The sequence below is a fragment of the Phocoena phocoena genome, chromosome 6 (genome assembly GCF_963924675.1).
Source record: "Phocoena phocoena chromosome 6, mPhoPho1.1, whole genome shotgun sequence".
Taxonomy (NCBI): domain Eukaryota; kingdom Metazoa; phylum Chordata; class Mammalia; order Artiodactyla; family Phocoenidae; genus Phocoena; species Phocoena phocoena.
In genome coordinates, this window is record NC_089224.1 from 111,225,052 (window position 1) to 111,250,283 (window position 25,232).

General features: G+C 52.0%; 1 protein-coding gene across 1 annotated transcript in view; it reads left to right on the forward strand.

Moving 5' to 3' along the window:
* Positions 1-25,232, forward strand: part of NTNG2 (netrin G2) — a 67,983-nt gene that overhangs the window by 31,151 nt on the left and 11,600 nt on the right. Inside the window, exon 3 of the mRNA XM_065879025.1 lies at positions 24,014-24,186. Coding sequence (XP_065735097.1) covers positions 24,014-24,186 — 173 coding nt within the window. The remainder of the gene's footprint in view (positions 1-24,013; positions 24,187-25,232) is intronic.

Genomic DNA, 25,232 nt, shown 5'->3' on the forward strand with positions numbered 1-25,232 from the left:
ATTCCCCTCCACCTTGTGTTTTTAGATAAGGAGGCCGAGGTCAGGGGACATAAGTAGATCACACAGCGAAACTGACCACCGAACAGCCAAGGTCCAACCCTAGTGTGCCCAAGCTCAAGTCCATCTCCCTGTGGAATCTAAAGGTCTTTGACACCATGGATGCTTCCAGCCCTGTCACTCATGTCAGCTATTTCCAGCCAGCAAGCACCTGGCTCTGGGGGAGGAGGATGGAGCAGATGGAGAAGCCCAGGCCCCTGGGGGTGAGGACCTGGTACAAATCAGGGGGTGAGAGGAAGAAGGAGAGCAAACCGCAGCCCCACAGGGCAGCGGTGCAGGGAGCAAAGTAGCTTCCAGCACCTGGAGGTCCCGGCCCACCACCGGCCTCCCCTCCTTTCAGGACCAGGCAAAACAGCCTTGCCAGTCCTGCTTACTCTGGGTCTGAGATAAAGAGAAGAGGGGGTCCCGCCCGTTAAGTTGCTCCCATTCCTGGAAGGCTGGGAAGGGGCGGGAGCGATTTTCTCCTTCCACACACAGGGAAACTCAGGTGTGGACTGGGAGAGCGGCTGGCTTTAACTGGGCAAGTCCGGGGCGGCACCGGATTTGAGGAGGAACGAGACGGTGCTTGGAGAAGAGACAAGGCCCCCACCTGCACCCCCAACACAGTGGTCAAGGGCAGCCAGGCCCACATCCAACCAGCTTCATACAGGAGAGCATTTTACTTTATTTATTTTTTAAATATTTATTTATTTTATTTTTGGCTGCTTCGGGTCTTAGTTGCGGCACACGGGGTCCTTCGTTGCCGCATGCGGGATCTGGCATGCGGGATCTTCCGTTGCAGCGCGTGGGCTTCTCTCTAGTTGCGGCATGCAGACTTGGTTGCCCCACGGCATGTGGGATCTTAGTTCCCCAACCAGGGATCAAACCCCTGTCCCCCGCATTGGAAGGTGGATTCTTAACCACTGGACCGCCAGGGGAATCCTCAGGAGGGCATTTTAAAACAACGGGCTCCCCAGCCCCACTGCTAAGAGCTCTGGGTCCCATAAGTTTGGGGCGAGGTCCAGAAGAGATTCTTTACAAATCTCTGCAAGGAAGTGGAGAGTTGGGAACCCCCAGGTAGGAGCTGGCATCATTAGACCAACCAGGGTTTGAATCCTGCCTCCATCACTGATTAGCTGGATCACCTTAACCTGTCTAAGCCTCAGTTTTCCCATCTGCAAAATGGAGATATGATAACGACCTCACCAGCTTGGGGTGAGACTTCAGTGAAACGATATATTTGAAGAGCTTACCCTAGTGTCCCATTCCTCTGGCTAGGTGGCCGGAGAGGTCAGGGAGAGAGGCAGACCAGATGTTGCCACATCTTCTGATGTTGTGAGAGAAGGCATGTAGCAGATATATATGTGAAATCACTTGCTTTTTGAAATACTGGCACCTACTGAAAATCCTGTGCAGGTAAACAAAACACACCTGCAACCCAAGGCAGCTCACAAGCTGTCAGTGTGCCCCCTCTGCTCTGAGACCTGCCTGTCTTCTCACAGCCGTGACAGCATAGCCGCTACACTCACAGTATTCTGCAGGCCTCTGGCAGGGCGGGCACCTGGGATCTGGACAAACTCCGGGTAAGCAGCCTGCTGACTCTGGGTCTGGGGCAGAGGGAAGGGGAAATGGTCATCCTATTCTCACCCTCAGGCCCTGCCCCAGGGCAAAGTCTTCCACCCAGAAAACTCTTGGAGGCTCCAGGGAACCAGTCCAGCTGGGCCTTAGCCAGCCAAGGACAGGAAAGGAAGAGTGAGTTCCCCATTCTTGGAGGTATTCAAGCCAAGCAGGGTGGTGTTGGTGGGAGATGACGGAGAGAGGTCCTATGCATCAGATGAAGGTCCTGTGCACCTGATCTGTACACCATTGATTAAGTGAACAGGAACTATAGACACCATTTTAAAATTTGGTAGGTGTGAGAATCCACTGGCTTTCCCAGATGCTGCTGGGGTCTGGCTTCTCATCCAAGGCCCTGGGCCAGCCGGCACCGGCCTGGTTTCTCCTCCCTTGACCCCCTGCCCCTTTCTTGCCTTCTTGTCTTCTTCCATAAACGTCCTGCCGTATTGATCACCCAGTAACTAAAGATAGACGGAACTTAGGACAAGAATAGAAACCGCAGGAGGGAAGCAGGCTTTGTGCATGTGTGTGTGCGTGTGTGGAGGAGAGGGGGAGGGGGAGGAGGCAGAGGCCTTTCCACTTACTGCACGGACTTGCCCCGCTCTCCGTCTAGTCTCTTCCGTTGCTGATCCACAGGGAACATGGGTGAGAAGGGAAGCCTGTGATTTTATTCTGCCTGCATTGACCCTTGTAGCTCTGTGACCCCCACCTGGGGTTGGAGGGTGGGGCTCCCCCCTTCAGGAACATTAGCTGTCATTGCCGAGCAGTTCTTATGGGCCATATGGTACTCTAAGTCCCGTATGTGTGTTTCCTCATTGAGTCCTACCCCTTGAGGGTCCTTGTCCCCAGTACGCGGATGAGGAAACTGAGGCTTGGAGGTTAAGAAGCAGATGGAGGTGCCCCCTCAGGATGACTACTGTCAGGAAAACAGAAAACGAGTGTTGGCAAGGATGTGGACAAATGTGAACCCACGTGCACTATTGGTAGGAATGTCAAATGGCGCAGCTGCTGTGGGAAACAGTGGTTTGGTTCCTCAGAAAATTAAACAGAATCCCCATATGATCCAGCAGTTCCGCTCCGGCTTATATACCCAAAAGAACTGAAAACAGAGACTTGAATAGATACTTGTGCATCCATGTTCCTAGCAGCATTATTTGCATAGTGGAAAGGTGGAAATAACCCAAGTGTCCAGCAACTGATGATGGCTTAACAAAATGTGGTCTATACATACCGTGGAATATTATTCAGCCTTGAAAAGGAAGGAAATCCTGACACCTGCTACAACATGGATGATATAAACCAGACACAGAAGGACAAATACTGTGTGAGTCCACATACGTAAGGCACCAGGAGTAGGCAAATTCATAGAGATGGAAAATAGGATAAGGTTGCCAGGGGCCGGAGGGAGGGGGGAATGGAGAGTTACTTAGAGGGTATAGAGTTTCTGTTTGGGACGATGTAAGTGTTCTGGAAAAGGATTTTTTTTTTTTAACGGATCAAAATCATTTGTTTACTTAAACATCTTTATTGGAGTAGACTTGCTTTACAACGGTGTGTTAGCTTCTGCTTTATGACAAAGTGAATCAGCTGTACGTATACATATATCCCCGTATCTCCTCCCTCTTGAGCCTCCCTCCCACCCTCCCTCTCCCACCCCTCTAGGTGGTCACAGAGCACCGAGCTGATCTCCCTGTGCTATGCGGCCGCTTCCCACTAGCTGTCTATTTTACGTCTGGTAGTGTATATATGTCCATGCCGCTCTCTCACTCTGTCACCGCTCGCCCTTCCCCCTCGCCGTGGAAAAGGCTATTTCTTAAAGGTAATTGCGTTTGTTTGTTTGTTAATTTTATTTTATTTTTGGCTGTGCTGTGCAGCTTGCAGGATCTTAGTTCCCCGACTAGGGATTGACCCCTGGCCACGGTGGTGAAAGCACTGAGTCCTAACCACTAGACCACCGGGGAAGTCCCTAGGAAAGGATATTGACGGCAGTTTCACAATAACGTGAATGTACGTACTGTCACTGAACTATATCCACTTTAAGATGGCAAAACAGTAAGTGTTATGTTATGTATATTTTAACACACACACGAAGAAAAAGAAATAGGTGGATGGCTTCCATGTCAGACTGTCCAGGTGCAAATCCTGGCTCGGGTGTGACCCAGGGCAAGTTTCTTAACTTGTCTGTGGCTCCTTTCCCACCTCCATAAAATGGAGATAATAACCATGGAGTTTGTTTGTTTGTTTCTTTTTTGGCTGCGTTGGGTCTTCGTTGCTGTGCACGGGCTTTCTCTAGTTGCGGCGAGCAGGGTCTACTCTTCGTCGTGGTGTGCAGGCTTCTCGTTGCGGTGGCTTCTCTTGTTGCGGAGCATGGGCTCTAGGCACACGGGCTTCAGTAGTTGTGGCATGCAGGCTCAGTAGTTGTGGCTCATGGGCTCTAGAGCACAGACTCAGTAGCTGTGGCTCACGGGCTTAGCTGCTCCGCGGCATGTGGGATCTTCCCGGACCAGGGCTCGAACCCACGTCCCCTGCGTTGGCAAGCGCATTCTCGACCACTGCACCACCAGGGAAGTCCTATAACCATGGAGTTTAAATCAGACAACCCATGAAGAGGCTCAGAGCCGTGGCCAGGCCGTGGTAAACATGCAGTAAGTGCTAGGGTCACCACTGTGTCAATAAAACACCAGGATCACAGGGCACAGCCTGGAGGTCCTTCTACGGGGCCCATGGGCTTTCAGGAGAGTGGGCTTTAATGGTCCTGGACTCCCGGAAATACATGCTAAGCATTGTGTGGGTGTGAGGTCGGCCCAAGTGAGGGCCTTAGTTTTCATTCCATTGCCAAAGGGGTCCATGATCCCCAAACGTTTGGAGAGTCAGTTTCGTGTTCTATTTTTAATTTTTCAACCCAACGTGTATGTTCCCAGCCCATTAAGGAGAGAGATTTTGTTAGGTACAGTTTACACCCTTTAACCGAACCTGTCAAGCTTCCTGAACCACTCCCTCCCACCAAAGATGGGACATGCACCATATTGTCGTCTGCTGAGGAATGGGGTGGGGGCAGAGCTGTGCTGAGGTTATGGGGGGCTGTCCACTGCCAAGTGTGGCAGGGGGACCCATGGGGCATTTATCCAGGCTCCTTTGAGTACCTCTGGGCTGCTCACCTACCAGGTGTGGCCCCAGCCCTGGTGGGAGGGGGCAGCAGGGGGGTCCTGGGTTTGGCCGGGGTCTCAGAAGATATGGGGCCCCAGTGGGTGAGTTAGGGATGGAATCCCTGACAGTAATGCCTTCCAACAGTGCTGGGGAGAACGAGCGCCCCCCTTTCTCTCGCTGAGCGGGGAGGATTTCGTTCTGAGAGTTTTGTCACTGTCGTATTAATTCGTTCAATGGATATTTTTAATGGGCACTTGTATTAGTTAGTCTCCTAGGGCTGCCATCACCAAGTACCACAGATCAGGTGGGCTTAAAACGACAGAAATGTATTGCCTTACAGTTCTGGGGGCTGGAAGTCTGAAATCAAGGTGGTGGCAGGGCCATGCTCTTTCCAAAACCTGTCAGGGAGAATCCGTTCTCCGAGCTGCTGGGGGAAGCCAGCATCTTTGGCATCCCCTGGCTGTAGATGCATCACCCCATCCCTGCGTCTGTCTTCTCGTGGCCGTCTTCTCTCTGTGCCTCTGTCTCGATAGAGTGTTCTCCCCGTATCTCTTCTTCTTAGAAGGACAGCAGTCGTACTGGACTAAGGGCTCACCCTACTCCAGTATCACTTCATCTTAATTTATATCTTTTTTTTTTTTTTTTTTTTTTTTGCGGTACGCGGGCCTCTCACTGCCGTGGCCTCTCCCGTTGCGGAGCACTGGCTCCGGACGCACAGGCTCAGCGGCCATGGCTCACGGGCCCAGCCGCTCCACGGCACGCGGCATCCTCCCGGACCGGGGCACGAACCCGTGTCCCCTCCATCGGCAGGCGGACTCTCAACCACTGCGTCACCAGGGAAGCCCCTTAATTTATATCTTAATCACATCTGCAAAGACCCTGTTTCCATATCAGGTCACAGTCACAGGCACCAGGATAGATAGAACTTCAATCTATCTTTTTGGGGGACACAATTCAATCCATAACAGGTACCTACTATGTGTCCAACACAGCCAGGTGCTTCAGATCCAAGAGCCCCACGGGGTTTACGGTCTAGTAGGGAGATGGGACTAAACAAAACAAACCACCACAGGTGACTAAAGGTGCTGGGAAGGTAACAAACCGAGGGGGCTATAGGGAGGGTGGCTGGGAGGGGCGACCTGACACCAGGCCCCAGGTGGTGGGGGAAGCCCCCCGAGGAAGAAGCTTTGCAGGCGGAAGGGGGAGCCGCAGCAAGCGGAGGTGCATTCCCGGCAGGGGAACCGCAGGTGCAAAGGCCCTGCCTTCAACTCACGGGTGATGCCTTCTAAGAGCTTAATGTGACGTGGCTAGAGTGTGTGAGCGCCGTGAGAGCAGAGGGGACAGGGCCAGGTGGTGCTAGCCCTGCAGCCTCGGGAGGGAGTTGGTTTTGTTCTCAGTTCGGGGAAAGCCATTGCAGGATTTTAGGCAGGGAGGTCACACTCTCTGATTTCTGATGCTTGGCCGGCCGCTTGAGTTGGGAGGGGCAGCTGGAGGGAGACCAGGCAGTTTCCGCCAAGACAAACCACAGCCTGGACTGGGTTCTGGATGAGGAGATGGGAGCCGAGGGCTGCCTGGGGATGGAGTTGACGGAGTGGATGGTAGGAGGCATCCAGGGGAGCCCCGGGTTCTGGCTGGAGACCCTGGGTGGATGGAGATTGTACCTAGTGAAGTGGGCACAGCCGGTGGAGGAAGAAATTTTTGAATATGTTCACATTTTGTTTTGTATATTATCATACAGTAAAATTGACCTTTGGGGGTGCAGTTCTATGAATTTTAACCCATGTAGATTTATATGACCGCCAGCACAATCAAGACACAGAACAGTCCATCTCCCCAGAGAGCTCCCTCGGGCTGCCCCCTTGTAGCTACACCCTCCTCTCCCGGCCCCCAGTCCTCAGCAAACACTGATCTCTGTCACTACAGCTTTGTCTTTTTGAAAACGTCTTGTAAATGGAGTCGCACAGCATGTGAGAGGCTTCCTTCGCTCAGCACGTGCCCTCAAGGTGCTTGTGTTGTTGCCGTCAAGCATGGTCCTTTTTATTGCTGGGGAGCACCCTGCCCCCAGCACTGCAGTTCCGTCCATTGTTGCAGGAAGGGGGACCCCTTCCAGGGCCCAAGTGGGCTCTTGTCTAACACTTGGCGGTGAATCGTCCGAGGAGACACACGTGCTGACAAAGCAGGAGACTTTATTGGGAAGGGGCGCCCAGACGGAGAGCGGCAGGGTAAGGGAGCCCAGGAGACCTGCTCTGCCACGTGGCTCGCAGTCTCGGGGTTTATGGTGATGAGGTGAGTTTCCGGGTTGTATCTGGCCAATCATCTTGCTTCACCCATATTTCTTCTGACTCAGGGTCCTTCCTGGTGGCGCACGCATCTCTCAGCCAAGATGGATTCCAGCGTGAGGGTTTCTGGGAGGTTGGTAGGACATATTATGGGCTGGCGTCTCCTTCCCCTTTTGGGCCCCTCCCAAATTCTTCTGGCTAGTTTTTGGCTGCAGCACCGGGTTCCTCATCGGGACCTCCTGTCGTGAGACAACTCAGGGAAGCGGTCATCATCATGCCTGGCCAAGGTGAGTGGTTTCAATCAACGGTTCCCTAACACATTTGCTCGGAGAAGGGAATTTCAGTTGCTTCCAGTTTGGGGCAGCTATGAATAGAGCAGCTCTGAAAATTCGTGTAAAGGCTTGGGTATGAACATAAGCTTTCATTTCTCTTGAGTGAATCCCTGGGTGTGGGATTGTAGGGTCATATGATAAATGTGTGTTTAACTTTATAAGAAACTGCAGAACGGTTTTCCCAAGTGGCTGTGCCCCCAGAGGAAGAGTTCTGGTTTTTTTTAAATTTTATTTTATTTATTATTATTTTTTTTTTTTTGCGGTACGCGGGCCTCTCACTGTTGTGGCCTCTCCCGTTGCGGAGCACAGGCTCCGGACGCGCAGGCTCAGCGGCCATGGCTCACGGGCCCAGCCGCTCCGCGGCACGTGGGATCCTCCCGGGCCGGGGCACGAACCCGCGTCGCCTGCATCGGCAGGCGGACTCTCAACCACTGCGCCACCGGGGAAGCCCCAGAGTTCTGTTTTGACCTGTTGCTGTGAGGTGCCCTTGAGGCATGGGAGCATTTGGACGTCCAAGTCTGAAGGGCAGGCAACCCTGTCCTGGGCTTAGAGATGACCCCGGACGCCATGGGAGCGTGTGAGGCTCTGAGAACAAGGAGGAAGGTGAGGGCTGACCTGGGATGGAGCCCTGGGAAGTTGGACGGTGAAGGCAGCACATGGAGAGCAAGGAGCCATAGAGGGGAGAAAATCGGGAAGGATGGTGCCCCAAAGCCCAGCGGGCGGAGCATGTCCAGGGGGGATGGGCATCAGTGTCCAGTGCCACTGAGGGGGTCCAGACAGAGGACCGCCAGGTGGGTCCGTGGACTTAGCAACATGGAGGTCAAAGGTGACCTTGGGAGGGCAGATTTGGGGGAGTCGGGGACAAAGCCCATCTTGGGTGGATTCCAGGGTGAATGCAGAAGATTTTAAAAGAATGAATGAGGGGTAAAAAAACCAAAAGTGGTGTCGATAAGGCTTTTCCAGAGGTTTGATCATGAAAGGGAGCAGGGAAATGGAGTACAAGCTGGTGGGGAGTTTGAGGGAAGGAAAGGGTTCTTCCTGAAAAGAGGGAGGGACCGCAGCACGCTGGGGTTCTGGTGATGATGCAGAGAAAACAGAAAGGAACAGCAGGGGAAACTGCTGGAGAAAGCCATCAGCGAGGGGCAGAGGGCCTGAGAGGACGGGGGCGGGGTGGGGGGGGGGCGGGCTTCCATGATGTACAAGGAGAAGAGAACAGGTGCGGGCTGACAGACAATATTTAGGCCAGAAACCCCGCATCTTACACTTCTAAAGACCCCATATCGTCCTGGCAACCGAAGGCAGCCATCCTCGGGGCTCCGAGGTCTCTTTGTAATGAGTCGCTAGAGGCACATCTTGGTGTCAAAGAGAAGACTGCATTTGAATTCAGACTCTTTCATTTGCTAGTTCACGGTCCAGGGCAAGTCTCTTCAATTTTCCCGAGCCTCAGTTTCCTCATCTGTGAAATGGGATCCTACTGTTTTGAGGACTGTCAGAGCACTTGTAGGTCAGCTCGAGGCCTGACGTGCAGTAGGTGCTTGCGAAATGGGAGCCCTTGTTATTTGTAAGGAGTCAGTATTTAGTTACCTGAACAAAACCCCATTTCCACGGGTACATGGCTCACCTGGGGGACCCTCTCCAGCCAAGTTGAATCCCTGGATCTCTGCTCCTGTCTGGCTCTCTGCCCCGCCCCCAGCTTGGGGATTGGAGGGACCTTATTAGCTGTAACTGAGGCTAAGGAGGCATGGGCAGGACAGACAGGGCTGGAGTGGGGGCTCCTGCCCTGGCTGGGCCGCTTCTCTACCCCACAACAGGGGGAGCCCAGAGTGGGTCATTTTGAAGACTTGCTGGCACGCTGCCCATATCAAGCATGTTTTATTTATTTACTTTTAATTAATTAATTTATTTGGTCACGTCGGGTCTTAGTCGCGGCACGCGGGATCTTCACTGCGGCATGCGGAATATAGTTCCCTGACCAGGGATTGAACCCGGGCCCCCTGCATTGGGAGCACGGAGTCTTAACCACTGGACCACCAGGGAAGTCCCTCAAGCGCGTTTTAGATTTACAGGTGCTCCCTTATATGCACACACGTACCTGCCCCACCTGCACACGTGAATCCACTTCCACAAGCACCGGTCACATACACATCACACGCTCCACCGCCTTCATGCACCCCAGGTCACAGAGGCTGACCCGCAGGACAAGCCGAGGCTTCTGCAGAAGTCCAGGGTCAACGAGGGGCCTCGTCTGGGCTGCCCTGGCCTCGGGGAGTCTGGGTGCCTCTCCCCCATTTGGAGTTGCCTCTTTCCACTCTGTGGGGAAATGCCCACCTCTGGATTCCTTTTTTTAAAATATCTTTTTTTAAATCGAAGTATAGTTGATTTGCAATGTTGTGTTAATTTCTGGTGTACAGCAAGGTGACTCAGTTATACATATATATATACATTCTTTTTTATATATTCTTTCCCATTATAGTTTAATCATAGGATAACTATATCGTATTGAATATAGTTCCTTGTGCTATACAGGAGGGCCTTGTTGTTTATCCATTCTATATATAAAAGCTTACATCTGCTGACCCCAACCTCTCACTCCACCCCTCCCCCAGCCCTCTCCCCCTTGGCAACCACAAGTCTGTTCTGTACGTCTGTGAGTCTGCTTCTGTTTCATAGTTAGGTTCATTTGTGTCATGTTTCAGATTCCACATATAAGTGATATCACATAGTATTTGTCTTTCTCTTTCTGACTTACTTCCCTTAGTACGACAATCTCTGGGTCCACCCACGTTGCTGCAAATGGCATTATTTCATTCTTTTTTACGGCTGAGTAGTTTTCCGTTGTGTGTATGCACCACATCTTCTTTACCCATTCCTCTGTCGATAGACATTCAGGTTGCTTCCGTGACTTGGCTATTGTGAATAGTGCTGCTATGGACACAGGGGTGCATGTAGCTTTTTGAATTAGAGTTTCGTCTGGATATATACCCAGCAGTTCGATTGCTGGATCACATGGTAATTCTGTTTTTAGTTTCTGAGGAACCGCCGTACTGTTCTCCATAGTAGCAGCACCAACTTACGTTCCCGCCAACAGTGTAGGAAGGTTCCCTTTTCTCCACACCTTCTCCAGCATTTGTTATTCGTAGACTTTTTAATGATGGCCATTCTGACCGGTGTGACCACCTCTGGATTCCTACCCACCTCTCCCATCCCCCTCTGTCAGCCTGAGCAGTTTCCTACATGGACTCCATCGCTACCCCTGCCCCACGGAGAGGGGCATCAGGAGTTTGTTTGGGGAGGGGACTGGGCTTGCCCCCTTCAGCCTTGCCCCTTCCACGTGGAGGTTTTTCCCCAAACCCAAACCCAGTCACGTCACTGCCCTGAACAACACCCTTCAGTGGCTTCCCGTTGACCTTAGAAACTCCGTTCCCGTGGACCACACATCCTTCCTCTCGCCTCCCTGGGCAGCCTGGGCCCTGAGTCCTCACAGGCCAGCCCCCCGCCCGGAGCTGGGTCCCTCTGACTCGCCTCAGGGCTGCTCCTCCTGCCTGTAGCACAACGCACCCCGTCCGCCCCTCCTGTCTGGCAAACGCCTCATTCCTCAGGGCTTGGCTCGCAGGGCGCCTCTCCGGGGTCCCCGCAGGCTGGAGATCTGGGCGGCCAGCCCTTGCCTCCCCTCCTCTGGCCTTCAAAGAGCACAGCAATCCCACTGCATCGTCACAGGTGCGTTGCTGCACACACACGCCTGTACCCAGCCGCCCTCCCCCTTCCCCACCCCGGGCTCTGAGCTCTGAGAGAACAGGGTCTGGGTCTGTGTTCTTGACCCTGTGAGGCCAGCACTGAGAACCAGGCAGGAATGCTGTGCGTTCCTTGAAATCATTCGCGCATTCATTCATGAACAAATGGGTCTTAATATCCGTAACTCTTTCGGAGGAGAAGGGGTCTGGAATCCGGGAGCCAGGAGGTGGGTAGACAAAACCAACGGGCTGGCCCTCCACCGTCAGCCCAGCACTCCTCACATTTCCCCCCTCTCCCCGGACCCAGGCCTGGCCCTTCCCTCCAGGGTGTTGAGCCCTCCCACAGGGGAAGAGGTGAGCTTGCTTTAGTCAACCAGCCTGGTCATACCCACCGTGTCTCCCCCAAGCCACACGCCCGAGACCCCCAGCACCCCTCCATCAGCCTCTCTCCTGTTGGCTGGGAAGCTGCCTCTGGCTTCATAATGGGTAATAGGATTTATCAATAGACCGGAGGAGGTGATGTATGTTAAAGCACTTAATATAAAAGGACTTCGCACAGAAGCCCAAATCTGATTTGGCAATGAACTCAGCTGCCAGCCCGACTGCGTTCCAGGAGATGCAGCAGCCGGCATTTATCCACGTGACCCTGAGAGAGCCAGGTCACGCCAGGTGGCCGAGGCCTTGCACACCCGCGCCCCGCAGCAGCTTTCAGTGCCCCCCCCTTCTCGGGGTCTCAGGGCTTGACTTGAAGCCTTTTGACCCAGATGGTTCAAATTCTCCAGCATCCAGGAGCCCTCTTTCCACTAGTACCCTAGCCCTGCCCCCATTCCACTAATTAGCTACGAGTCCAATATTTTATAGGCTTCCCTTAGCAAGATCCCCAACTATGGCCTTCTCATTTCTGGTCACCTCTTGATCCAGCCTCTCTGGGATCAGGAGAGGTTCTCCTGACCATTGCTTGCTTCCTTGAAGGCTGTCAATCTCTCCACGCTGCTGTGCGCCAGACGAGGACACGGTCTCTCCCTTAATCCCCCAGAGAAGATCTAACACCCCCAGGCCACGGTGATCCATCGCACGTGGACTCACAGGCTGCGGCGAGCCCAGGAGAATGATCACGTACAAAGAGAACACTTCAGAGGATGGCCATTAGCCAGCACTGACCTGGAGACCCAGCCATTGGCCGTGGCCACCGGCTGCCTGGGAGGGGCAGCCCCTGGACCACCTCTGTCGTGAGCCTCCAGCCCCCTCTCATGGCTGCATCCTTCCTCCCTGGAGTCCAGGCCTCCAACCCCAGATGCATGAGCCCCTCCACAAGGGAAGCGCCCTTCTCGAGGTCAGCCTCCTCCCTCATGTGTCCACCCTCACGTGCTAACGTCTCCAGGCCAGCATAGGCTCGGGGTTTGCTTCCCTATAAACCCAGCAGCCCACTGAACTGTTTTTCCCCAAACAAAAGAACAGTCTTTCCCCAGAAATAAATGCTCTCTCTGACAAGAGAAATGGGAAGACACTGCTGGAGGCTTTAAAATAGAAACTTGTTTCAAGCGACTCTGACCTTCAAGGTGTCAGAAATACACCCATCCACTCCCAGAAGGCTCCATATGCAATGATGTTTGGACAAGTGGTAAAAGAAGTGGGGGAGACACCAGGAAGAGGTGATCAATTACCAAGACCGCCCGGGGTCCTGGGCTCTCCCGAGCGCCCCACCTGTGCTCACCGAGGGGTCCCTGTGACTGCCCTGAAATCCTGGCAGGTTTGACCATTGAGGGGAACCAGCCCCGGCCCCCTCCTCGCTGCCCGGCTCCGGCACCCGGCTCTCTCGCTTGCCTAAACTTACCACTTCCCCATCTTTCCCCCAGGAGCCGATGACATCACTCTTTCCGGCAGCCAGGAGTTGACCTACATTCCTCCACCCTCCTGTCTGGGAGGCGCTCCAAACACCCCGCTTCTCTCACCCTGAGGAGGGGAGGGCCCGGCTCACGATTTTGATTTTCGTGGCGTACTGGTGCCAGGCCCGTGTCCAGATGGCACTCCCGCCAGCAGGGCCCAGGCGCTGCCCTCCCCTCCCTGCGGGGCAGGGCACGCTGGCGCCTGGTACGGGCTGGTGCCCCTGCCGTCCGACGACTGCTTCGTGCTTCGTGCGGCTGTCAGGCCCCCGGCCGGGCCCGGCAGGTGGACAGGAGGGGGTGAAGTCAGCATGTCAGTCTCCTCCTGGCAGGAGCAGGGCACATTTCCCTGAGAACTCGGGTTGTCTGGGATGGCCTTCCCGTGCAGGTGAGGCTCGGTCCTGCCTCCGTCATGGTCCCCTGGGGCTCGTTAGGGACTCATCAACTAGAGAAAAAGAAACAACTTAGCGACTTAGAGGAGAAGGCAGCCGTGGCCTCCTCTCTGGAGGGCAGGCAGCCCGGCCAGCTTCTGATGGGTGGGTGGGGACACCCAGGCCAGACCTTGAGAGGGGTCAGGGGTCGGGCCAGAGGACCATGGCTCACCATGTGGGTGAGCAGGGGTGACAGGTAGGGCCGCCAGGTAAAACGCAGGATACCAGCTAAATCTGAATTTCCGGTGAGCCACAAACAATGTTTTTAGTGTAAGTGTGTGTCCCGGATATTTCATGGGACGTACAGGCAAACCTTGTTTTATTGCTCTCACATTATTGAACTTCGCAGATAATGTGTTTTTTTATAAATTGAAGGTTTGTGGCAACCCTGCATCGAGGAAGTCTGTCGGTGCTGTTTTTCCAACAGTGTTTGCTCACTTCAGGTCTCTGTGTCGCATTCTGGTAATTCTCGCTCCACTTCAAACTTTCTTTCTTTATTATTATGTTGGTTGTGGTGAACAGCGATCTGTGCTGTTACTGCTGCAACCCACCAAAGGCTCAGTTGATGGTTAACATTTTTCGCAATATAATATTTTTTAGTCAAGGTATGTACATTTTTTTAGACATAATACTATTGCACACTTAATAGACTACAGTATAGTGTAAACATAACTTTTATATGCGCTGGAAAACCAAAAGAATTCGTGTGGCTCGCTTCATTGCGATATTTGCTCTATTGGTCTGGAACTGAACCCGCAATATCCCCGAGACACGCCTGTACTTATGCTAAAAACTTATTCAGTGTTTACCTGAAATTCAAAGTTAACCAGGCATGCTATATTTTTTTTTGCTCAATCTGGCAATTGTAGTGACAGGAGACCCTTCATGGAAGTGACTCTAAGAGGACAGTGGGTGCATCCCAAGGGGCCTGGAGAAAAGGCCAGCTTATCTCAGCGGGGGGGCTCTGGGGTAGGGTGTTGGCAGGACAGCATGGATAGGGGGACCTGTCCCTTGGGGCTGGGCACCCGGGGGCTGGCGAATAAGGACAATCTTTGTTCCTGGGGGTCCCCCCGGATTCCCACTGATGTCACTTGTTGGCCATTAGCAATGGCAAAGCAGCTGGTATTTATGGGGGCCTCCCTATGTGCCCGACCCTGTGCTGAGCATGCCCCATGGGCCAGCCCATCTTCATCCTCTCAATAGCCCTGTCCCGTGGAAACCGTCAAGTCCCCAGTTTTATGGACCCGGAGACTAAGACCCTGCAGTCACCTGCCACCACACTGCTCCAGCCGCGATACTGCCTGGCTTTCGCTGAGCCGTTAAGGCTCATCCGTGCCAGATGCTGTGCAAAGAGCCTCTGTGCATCGTCTCCTCCCTCCCTTCCTTTCCTCCTCCATTCATTCAGCCGCTTTCGATTGAGAGCCCACTGCGTGCCAAACAGTGTATGAGGCACCCATGAAGAACTAAATAGAAAAGTTGAAAAGCTAAGATGTAATTCAGCCCTTCCAAACTGCAACCGAAAGGTCTGAGATCGGGAGAAGTGACTCGCTCAAGGTCACCCAGGCAGATCAGGAGCAGGGAATCTGCTCGGACTTCGGCTGCTGACTCAGTGTCTCTGTTCCTCCGTTACCCCCCATTCTTACTGAGCCATGCCTGCTGCCATCCGAAGGGTCAAAGCCCTGGGATTCTGTGATGGGGCAGGCAGCAGATCCTGATGGGCTGGGAGTGGACTGCTGGCCAGTGGCAGGCCCCGTGGGCTGGCTGGCCGGCCTTGCCCTGTCCCTCTTTCATTATTAAATAATGTTCCCTGATGGATGAGCCGAAAAGTGCTGTGTAGCGGGGTCAGGCGGCTCAGATGATGGCTTTCTGGTGAGATTGATGGTTCTCAAAGGTCAAATTCAGAAAGCAATTCCCTAGGAAAATTGATCGCATGGATGCAGGAGAAATACTCGGGCCAGCGGTAGAGCCAGGAGTCTGGACCACCCACCTACGTCTAGACGCAGGCTGCAGTTGGTGTTAGAAAGTTAGGAAAGGGAGCTTCTTTCTCCCGCATTTCCTAGGCTGAGGCTGGGCCTCGGAATTGGTAGTGGGCTTGGGGGAGTATCTGTCCGGGGGCCCCTCCCCACTGGCCTTCAGTATCCAAGTGGAATCAACATAAGGCAAGTGCCGGGAGAGACAGGCCAATAGAATGGGGATGAAATCCAAGTCTGGCACCCAACAGTTCTGGGTTCAAATCCAGCCTCTTCCACCCAGAGACCTGGGGGTGAGTTCGTGACACTTGACCTGCTACAATCTTATATCCTTACCTGTAAAATGGGAAGAGTGATGCCTTCTGGGTTTTCACAAGGATTCAGTTAATAATGCACGTCACCTGTCCACCTATGAGTGCTCTATATTTATATATGCTTGCTTATTTATTATAATTTCATCTCCTGAGGGCCTTCTGGAATAGGGAAGGGAAACCTCAGGACAGCAGCCTGAGGGCGGGGAGGAAAGGACATGACTGTGTCCTTTGGGGGAACTGTGGGCAGGTTGGATTTCTCTGAGCCTATGTCTGTGTGAGAGCCAGCACTGGAGGACCCCAGGCCGCCACCCCCTTCTTAAAGTGGGGCTCACCAGCTGTGTGGCCTTGGGCCGCTTGCTGAACTTCTCTGTGCCTCATTTCCTTGTCTGTAAAATAGAGATAATAGCAATAAACCTTTCATGAGGTTCTTGTGAAGAACCGACACATTTGTTCAAAGAAAGCTCTCAGGACCCCGTCTCTAGACACTCATAAAGATAAGAAATGAGAAAACCAACAAGACGCTAGCGTTTGCCAAGCGCTTACATGCGTGTCTTCAGGGCCATGTCTCAGCTGCTCCTTAGGACAGCCATATGAGGTAGGTGCCACTGCCATCCCTATTTTACAGATGAGAAAACAGAGGCCGAGGAACTTCAGCAACCCTCCTAAGGTCACACAGGAAGTGGCAGAACATCCCAGGCTAGGGCGACGAGGGGCCAGGGCTACCATCTTACAATCAGCAGGAAAGGCAAGAGAAGTATGAACCCCAAATGAGCACCTGTGTGCGAGGCTGGGTGACACGGCAGATGCATTACTTATGTCCATTCGCTCATCCCCTATTCAGGAATGACCGAGGTCACCGATCCTCACGACAGCCCGTGGTGTGACCAGGGTTGTTGCTCCCCCATTCTCCAGGTGAGAAAACTAGGACTCAGATTAGTGAAGAATTTGTGCAGGGCCACCCAGCATGTGCACTGGGAGCCGGTCGAAGCCCTGCCCGGGGATCCCAGGAACCCAGTGCCCGCCACACTGGGCCACCACGGCATGTGGACGTTCAGTGTCGGCTCTGGCGTCAGGCTGCCCGGATTCAAGTCGTGGGTCTGCCCCTTACTAGCTGGGGGGCCTCAGGCAGCTCACTTCACCGCTCCAGGCCGCAGTTTCTCCATCTGTATAATGCAGATAATAACAGTATGTCATTCATAGGATGGTTGGTAAAGGCTGAAGTGTTTATCCGTGAGTTCTCAGAATGGTGCGTTCACCCAGCAAGACTTTCTTTAAGGTGCAACGTGCTAGGTCGATACAAATAGTAAAACAAACCTTTGAAGCTTTGCAGGAGAGAGATTGCAATAAAACCCTGGTTCCCAGGCTTTAGTCACTCAGGTAACGACCTCACTATTTCCCATATATTCCAGTTAGTTATTCATTTGTTTGTTTAGCAACAGCTTTGCTGAAATGTAATTTACATGCCATAACATATCCATTTAAAGTGTACAATTCCGTGGCTTTTGGTACGTTCACGGAGTTGTGCAGCCATCCCTATGGTCAACTTTAGGGCATTTTCGTTTCCCCAAAAAGAAACCCTGTACCATCTAGCGGTCACTCCCATTCTCCCCTCTCCCCAGCCCCTGGCAACCACGAGTCTACTTTCTGTCTGTTCTGGGCATTTCATATCAGTGGAATCGTACAGTATGTGGCCTTTTGTGTCTGGCTCCTTCGTGTAGCATGATATCTTCCAGGTTCATCCACGCTGTAGCAGGTGTCGTGCTTTGTTCTTTTTTATGGGTGAACAACATTCCATGGTGTATATACACCACATTTGGTTTTTCTGTTGATGGACATATGAGTTGTTTCTACCTTGTGACTATTATGAATAACACTGCAGTGAACCTTCATGTACAGATGTGTTTTCGTTTCTCTTGGGTATATACTTGGGAGGGGAATTGCTAGGTCATATGGTGAGTCAGTTTCACTTTTGAGGAAAGTTTTCCAAAGTCACTCACAACACTTTACATCCCCACCGGCAGTGTACGCGGCTTCCATTTCCTCCAGATTCTCACAATCATTTTCTTGTTATTATCTGTGGTTTTGACACTAGCCATTCTAAGGATGTGAGGTGGTAACCCTTGTTATTTGCTTGCATTTCTGTGATGATTAGTGATGTGAGCATGTGCTTCTTGGCCATTTGTGTATCTTCTTGGAAGAACTACCTGTTCAAATCCTTTCCTCATTTGAAAAATTGAGTTGTTTTTTTATTATTGAGTTGTAAGGGTTCATTATATATTCTTAGATATAAGTCTCTCACCAGAGATAAGATTTTTCTCCCATTCTGTGGGTTATCTGTTCACTTTCCTGATGGCGTCCTCTGAAACACAAAAGTATTTAATTTTGATGAAGTCCAATGTATCTATTTTTTCTTCCGTTACTTGTACTTTTGGTGTCATGTGTAAGAAATCACTGTTTAATCCAAAGTCATGAAGATTTACCCCTGTGTTTCCTTTTCAGAGTTATCCAGTTTTAGCTCTTACATACCGGTTTTTGATCCATTTTGAGTTAACTTCTGTTTATGGCGTGAGGTTGAGTTCTAATGTCAGGCTTGTGCATAAGGATATTGCACATGATTTATTTATTTACTTAATAATTTCTTCAAATAATACGCTTTTAAACTTTGACCTTTGGCCAAATAATATTTTTGAGATTCACAGGCTTGGTGAGTTTGTCACTTAAAAAAAAAAAAAATACTGTGTAATCAAAAATAAACAAAATCGATTAAACTCTTTTATAGTTCTAGCCCGCATCTCCCCCAGTCATGTCGTATGCTCCACTTTGGGAGATGATGCTTATTACAATGAGCATTGGGACGAGGGAAGGTATAGCAGGGGCTGATGGGAGGTCCTCCCCGCGGAAGCGACATTTGGCCTTGAACCTGACACGCCCACTAGGTGTTAGCTTTAGGAGAAAGGGGCGGAGCCTGGCAGCTCGATCCAAGCGGAGGGAACTGCATTGCGCAGAGGTCTAGAGGAAAGCAGGATCAGAACACATGCTGGACAGAGATGGGAAGGGACACAGAGACACGGAGAGACATAGAGGGACACAAAGAGAGAGCCAGAAAGGTGAAGCCCCTCCCCACACACACAGCGCATTACTCCCTGCAATGCGCTCCCTGCAAAAGTCAGGAAGTCTGAGAAGCAGTTCCATTGACTGGGTTCTGTTTTTGTGCCAGCCCTGGCGAGGCTTCCCCCACACTGTGTGGGCTCCTCCTGGCAGCCCTGCCCAGCAGGGAACTTCTTCTCTCCCCGATAGAGGAGGCACAGTGCTCATTCCAGGGCTCAACCAGGGAGGGCAGGGAAGCCAAGACACCCTCTGGGAGATGAAGATGGTGGGAGGGGCTGGCCAGCACGGGGTGGGGCAGAGCCAGGGTCAGGGAAGGAAGTCTGGATTTGGATCCAGAGTAACCTCTAAACTGCGCGACCTTGGGCAGGCTTCTCCCCGGCTGTACCCCGAGCCCCCGCCAGACCCGTTGAGCTCTCACATTCTGTGACTCCCTCTACCATCATCAGAGTCAGCTGCCCTTTTACACAGTTTTAACAAGCCAAGGTCAGTGTTAACACCCAAAGTTGAGATGGCAATCTTTGTTTTCTGTAGCTGATATCTGAAAATATCTGATCCTCGGGCCAGAGGCATGGGGTACATTCCTGGTTCCACCCAGCTGGGGTGTTCCTCTCCAGCTAGCTCAGTGGTATGTTAAATAGGAATTCAGATGAAAAAAATTAAAACCTTCTGAGGTCAAATACCAGAAGGTTTGTTTTGCAAACAAACTTTTGTTAGACAAAGTCAGGTTTCTTTCCTGCAGGACTTGTCAGAGCCTTTAATATGCTAATGTGCACTGGGACCCTGGGTGGAGGGTGGCAATCAGGGAGCAGAATGTGAGGGCATTAGGAGAGCATCATATGTGTTGACCAATAAGGTTTAAACACAGAACCTTTCTTTGCCATGGACCACCCTTGGGGTCTAGTGTTCCCAGGAAGAAGGGTCCCCAGTGCCAGCGGGTGCCTGCCCAGCCCTCTCTGTGCCTTTCCCAGAGCTGAGCACATAGTAGGCTCACAGTACATATGTGGTAATCGATTGGAACTCCAGGGAAGATGGAGTTAAAATAGCACAGACTTTAGCACTGGCTAATTTCCTTGGACAGGGCCTTCACTCTACATCAGAATTCTATTCCAGAGAGTTCAGAAAACATCCTTGAACCTGGGACTTGAGAGTCACGAACAGTGCGTGGTGTGTAACATGGAGCGATGGTTTCCCAAACAGGACCCTGACGGACCTGCTCCTCCTCCTGAGAGGAAAGGCCTGTGTGAGCTCAAGAACCAGCCTCCTTCCCCGCCTGGCCTGACTTCCAGTTTTCAAAAACCATTTGTTATCTACTTATAATAAGTAACACCTGCTCACTATAGAGAATGCAGGAAATGTGCAAAGTGACAAAGAAGGAAATAGAAATAATAACTATAATCATTTATAATCCCACCCCTCCCTCAGGACAAGTACAGGAATACCTAGATGTATTCTCTACTGGTGTTTCGGGTATGGATATATGTACTTAAACATAATCAGAAGCTGCATGTACTAGTCTGCTTGGGCTGCCATAATGGAGTGCCACAGACTGGGGGGCTTTAACAGCAGACATTTCTTTATTTTCTCACAATTTTGGAAGTTAGAAGTCCAAGATCAAGATGCTACCAGGGTTGGTTTCTGGTGAGACCCCTCTTTCTGGCTTGCAGATTGCCAATTTCTCACTGTGTCCTCACATGGTGGAGAGAGAGCTCTGGGGTCTCTTCCTCCTCTTGTAAGGGCACCAACCCTAGGGGATTAGGGCCCCACCCTTCTGACCTCCTTGAACTTTAATTACCTCTCTAAGGGGTCTCTCTCCAAATACAGTTGCATTGGGGCATTAGGGCTTCAACATATGAATTTGGGGGGGGGGACACAATTCAGTCCATAACACTATAATACCTACAGTTTGGTATCTTACATATTTACAATCCATATTCTAACCCATGTTAACCTCTTGGACTCCGGAGTTGGATATCTCTGCGTTCCGGTTTCAGTCACAGTTCTGGACCGCCCTGTGACTCTGGGCAAGATACTTAACCTCTCTGAGCCTCCATTTCCTCGTCTGTAAAATGAAGGTGACAATAGTACCAGCGTTTGTGGTCATTCAAGGGTCGGATGAGATACCCATTGGCACACAGTAAACACTTGCTGAGTATGGTCTTTTCATTTCTATTTGGAACATTCCCCAAGGCTTGAAGTAGCCTTTGACAACATAATATTTAATGGCTTTATAATACTCCATAACATGGATGTGCCCAATTTCCTGTAACCATTCCTCAAGATGATATGAGGGCAGAGAGAAGCTATGAGAAGGAAGGCAGCCCCAGCACTTCTGAAGCCAGCAGGCAGCAGGTTAACTCCAAGCTGCAGGGCTGCTAGGAACCTGGCAACCAGTTTTCCCCATTTGGGATCCTTGCCCTGGAAGGCCGGCCTCACAGGAGTGCTCCAGTCAGATGGAGTCAAAGAAGGCAGGAGGGGAGGCAGGACTGATTTATGAAGCGGGAAGATGCAGGGAGTTAAATATTCATCGTGTGAATAAGCAGAGGCTAAGGGGAGACGCTCCGTCCGGGAGGAGTGTCCCTCAGGGGAAGGTGGGGTATGAAGAGAAGGGGGAAATTACGAGCTGGAGAAGAAATGCTGGTTTAGCATTCGGGGAACAATCTTCGAGACGATGACATCCAGCGAGGGGAAATGTTGCACACGCCGGGCGTCACTGGTGGGACGTAGGCGCCTCCACCCTGGTCCACGCCACTGTCCTCTGCTGCCAGCCGGGCACAGCTTCCTCCCCGCTCTCCATACCCTGGCTCTGGTCCCCCTGACAAAGCACCCTCCATGGGGCGACCGCGGTGCCATATAAAATAAGAGCCAGAGCGGGACACCTCCAACCTTCCAATGGCTTGCAGAACACAGCCCAGCCTCCGAATCACGGTCTGGCCTCCTCTTCCCCCTTACCTCATCTTACACCTTACAGGTTGAGCTCTTCTCGGCCCTAGGGTCTTCCCCAGTGCTCTTGTCTCCTTCCAGAAGGTTCTCCCCTCCTTGCCTGAGTAACTCTCGATGTTCCTTCAGGTCTCAGATTTAAATTGTTCTTCCTGGAAGCCTATCCTGCTGCCCCCAGACTAAGTTAAGACCCACCCATGATCCCCTCTCCTTTGTAGAACACGTGGGCACCTATAACAATTGGCATTAGTGAAAGATTGGCATGATTATTATTTTAAAATTAAGTCTGTATTAAATTTTAGGTTTTAGGTTTACAGAAAATTGAGCAGATCATGCAAAGAGTTCCTAACACCCGGGGTCCCCACCCAGTTCCACCTGTTACTAACATCTTGCATTAGTGTGATACGTTTGTTGTAGTTGATGAACCAGCATTGATACAGTATGGTCAACTCAAGTCCACAGCTGACACTAGGGCTCTGTCTTGCTGCTGTGTGCTGCTGTGGGTTTTGACAAATGTGTATTGCCGCGTGTCCGCCATGACAGTGTCATGTACAGAATCACTTTGCTGCCCTAAAAATCCCCTGGGCTCCACCTATTCATCCTTCCCGTCCCTCCCCCAGTCACTGATCTTTTGATTGTCTCCCCGCTGGACCCTATCCTCCATCAGAGCAGGGACCCCATCCGCTTTGTCGACCATTATACTCACCATTCCCAGCTCAGAGCCTGGCACATAACAGGTGCCCTATAAATATTTTTCTTTGTGTATTTTAATAAAAAGAAGATCCTACCAAACACGTTATTCTGCAATTTGCTTTTTACAAATATGGACAATATATCTTGGAAATCTTCCCGTATGAGAATAGGGAGCACTCTGTCTCTCTAACTTTTTCTTGTGGACGATTTCCAACATGCACACGAAAATAGAATCTACTATGATGAACTGCCACATACCTGTCACCCCACTTCAGCAGTTCACTCATAGCCTTGCTTGTTTCGTCTGTATCTCTGCCCATGTTTTCCCTTTCTGTGTTCTTCTGAAGGAGATCCCAGACATCAGATACTTTCATCTGTAAATACTTGTGTGTGTCCCTAAAGCCAAGGACTTCTAAAGATGTAACCACAGTACCATCGTTGCATTTAATAAACATTAATTTAATATCACCAGAGGTAGTCAGTGTTCACATTTCCAGGTGTCTCACGAATATACATTGTTTATCTGAGTTTAGAGGTTGTCTGACCGAGATCCAGAGGAGGTCCACGACCTGCACTTGATTGCTTTGCCTTTGAGGTTTCTCTTGATCTGGGTCCCTCCTCCCTCCATTTCAAGTTTTGCCCCTTGCAATTCATCTGTCCTATAAACTATATCATCACTTCCGGGTTTTGCTGATTGCGTCCCCCTGGTGGTGTTTAGTATGTTTCTCTGTCCTCTGCATTTCCCATAAATTTGTAGCTGGATGCAGAGCGTTGATCAGATTCAAGTTCAATTTGCCTTGACGAGACTTTTTCTTTGGTTGTCTCTCTCTATTGATGCTCTGTGCCAATAGCTATCCGTTCGGTAGGGGATGCTACGTGGTGACTTTCAAATTCTGTCCTTCCTTCTTCGGTTATCAGCTGGAATGCTTCTATAAAAAGAAACATCCCCTCGTCAACTACTGGTTACCTGGAGGTACCCTTTTTATAGGACAGGCGAGACAAATGCTTGATTCTTTCCCTTTATTTACTGGTTTCAGAATGATGAGTTGCCTATAAATATTTGAATGAATGAATGAATGATACATGTGTGGATGAATTGACAGGGTTTGGGGAGCTGGGGTTTCTTTCTGCCCTCAAGGGCATGGGTGTGGGCCGCGGCTGAGAGCAGAGGTACAGCCTGGGGCCAGGTGCACGTCTCCACAACCAGGGACAGGTAACTCTTGCTACCTGTCAACCCTCCATGGTTGAGAGCAAAGGTGACCAGAAGCTGCGTTACTAAAAATTCAGCACCTGGGACAAGGGCATCTCATCACGCCCCCCACCCCCCTCACCGAGAGGTAGGAGCCAGGGGCACCTCATGCTGGGGAAGGACTCAGAATGTTGAATCCGGGAGTATTTGTCCCGAAGGAGAGTCGTGGCAGGTTGGACAGATGGCCTCAAGAGTCCCTTCCAGGCCACCCTCCAAGCCCCTCCAGAGAGCTGGAACAGCCCGCCCACACGCTCACTGACGCCTTGCCCCCTCCGTGTCCCCCCAGGTGCAAGTGCAACCTGCACGCCAACCTGTGCTCCGTGCGCGAGGGCAGCCTGCAGTGCGAGTGTGAACACAACACCACAGGCCCCGACTGCGGCAAGTGCAAGAGGAGCTTCCGCACGCGGTCCTGGCGGGCTGGCTCCTACCTGCCGCTGCCCCACGGCTCTCCCAATGCGTGTGCGTACACAGAGCGGCCGCTGCACCCGGGACCGCCCCCCCCCCCCCCGCCCACTGCCCCCTCGGACCAGTGAGGCCACGGTCTCCCCTAGCCTTCAACCTCAGGAGCTGTGGATCTCATCACGCACACACATGCACACACTTGTACTCCCTACAAAGGTGTGCACACAGAAACGTGCACGCATGCACACGTGGACACACACACGCACACACACAGGCACCCCCTCGTTACCAAGCTCCTAAGCGCCAGGCTTTGTGGTCAAGAGCCTCTAGCACACCTTCATCCTGCTGGAAACCTGAGATGAGCCTCGTCAGCATCCTTCCGCTGGCCTCTTCCCCTTCTTGTCCCCAGGGCAGGAGAGGAGGCCCAGAGGGTGTCAGGGAGGAGGGGCAAGGGAGCCCTCGCTCCGGGCTAACCGTGAAGAGCGGCACCATCCCTCATAACCAGTGTTTATGGGGCATTTACATAGCCAAGTGCTATGGGGTCCCCACTCCCTCAGCCCTTGGGGGGCCCCAGGAAGCGGGTCTCCTATCATCCCATCTTACAGAGGGCTCCTCCGAGGGCCTGGCCCGTGCCGTCTGCATGGCCCTCTCCTCTCCCGGCTCAGCCTTTCTGTGCCAGAGGTCATCCTCGGGTTGCGCCCACACACGCCTGCACTAGGAACACGCTTTGGGGGCCCCCATCATTGGCCTCCAACATAGTCCCTGGGTATCTCCCTGAAATCAAGAGTCCCAGGGAGCCCCCAGCTGCCATGGACAAGGGGGCCTGGGCCGGCCCCAGAGTGGGACTCCCCAGCTGCCCCCGCCGCAGTGATTTGCTGACACTGGTCAAGTGCTTTGACAAGGAGGCTGCACTGGGCACATTCCATCCACAGCTTCTCAACCCTCACAGTAACCCCTCGGGTGCTATGTTCATCATTGTCCCACTCTCCAGATGAACAGACAGAGCCCCAGTGACCCTCAGTGCCCTCCTAGTTTAGCAGCAAGTTAGATGCCACCACTGGACCCAGCTCCAAAGCCAGGCTGGGCTGCCGGCACCGCTCAGC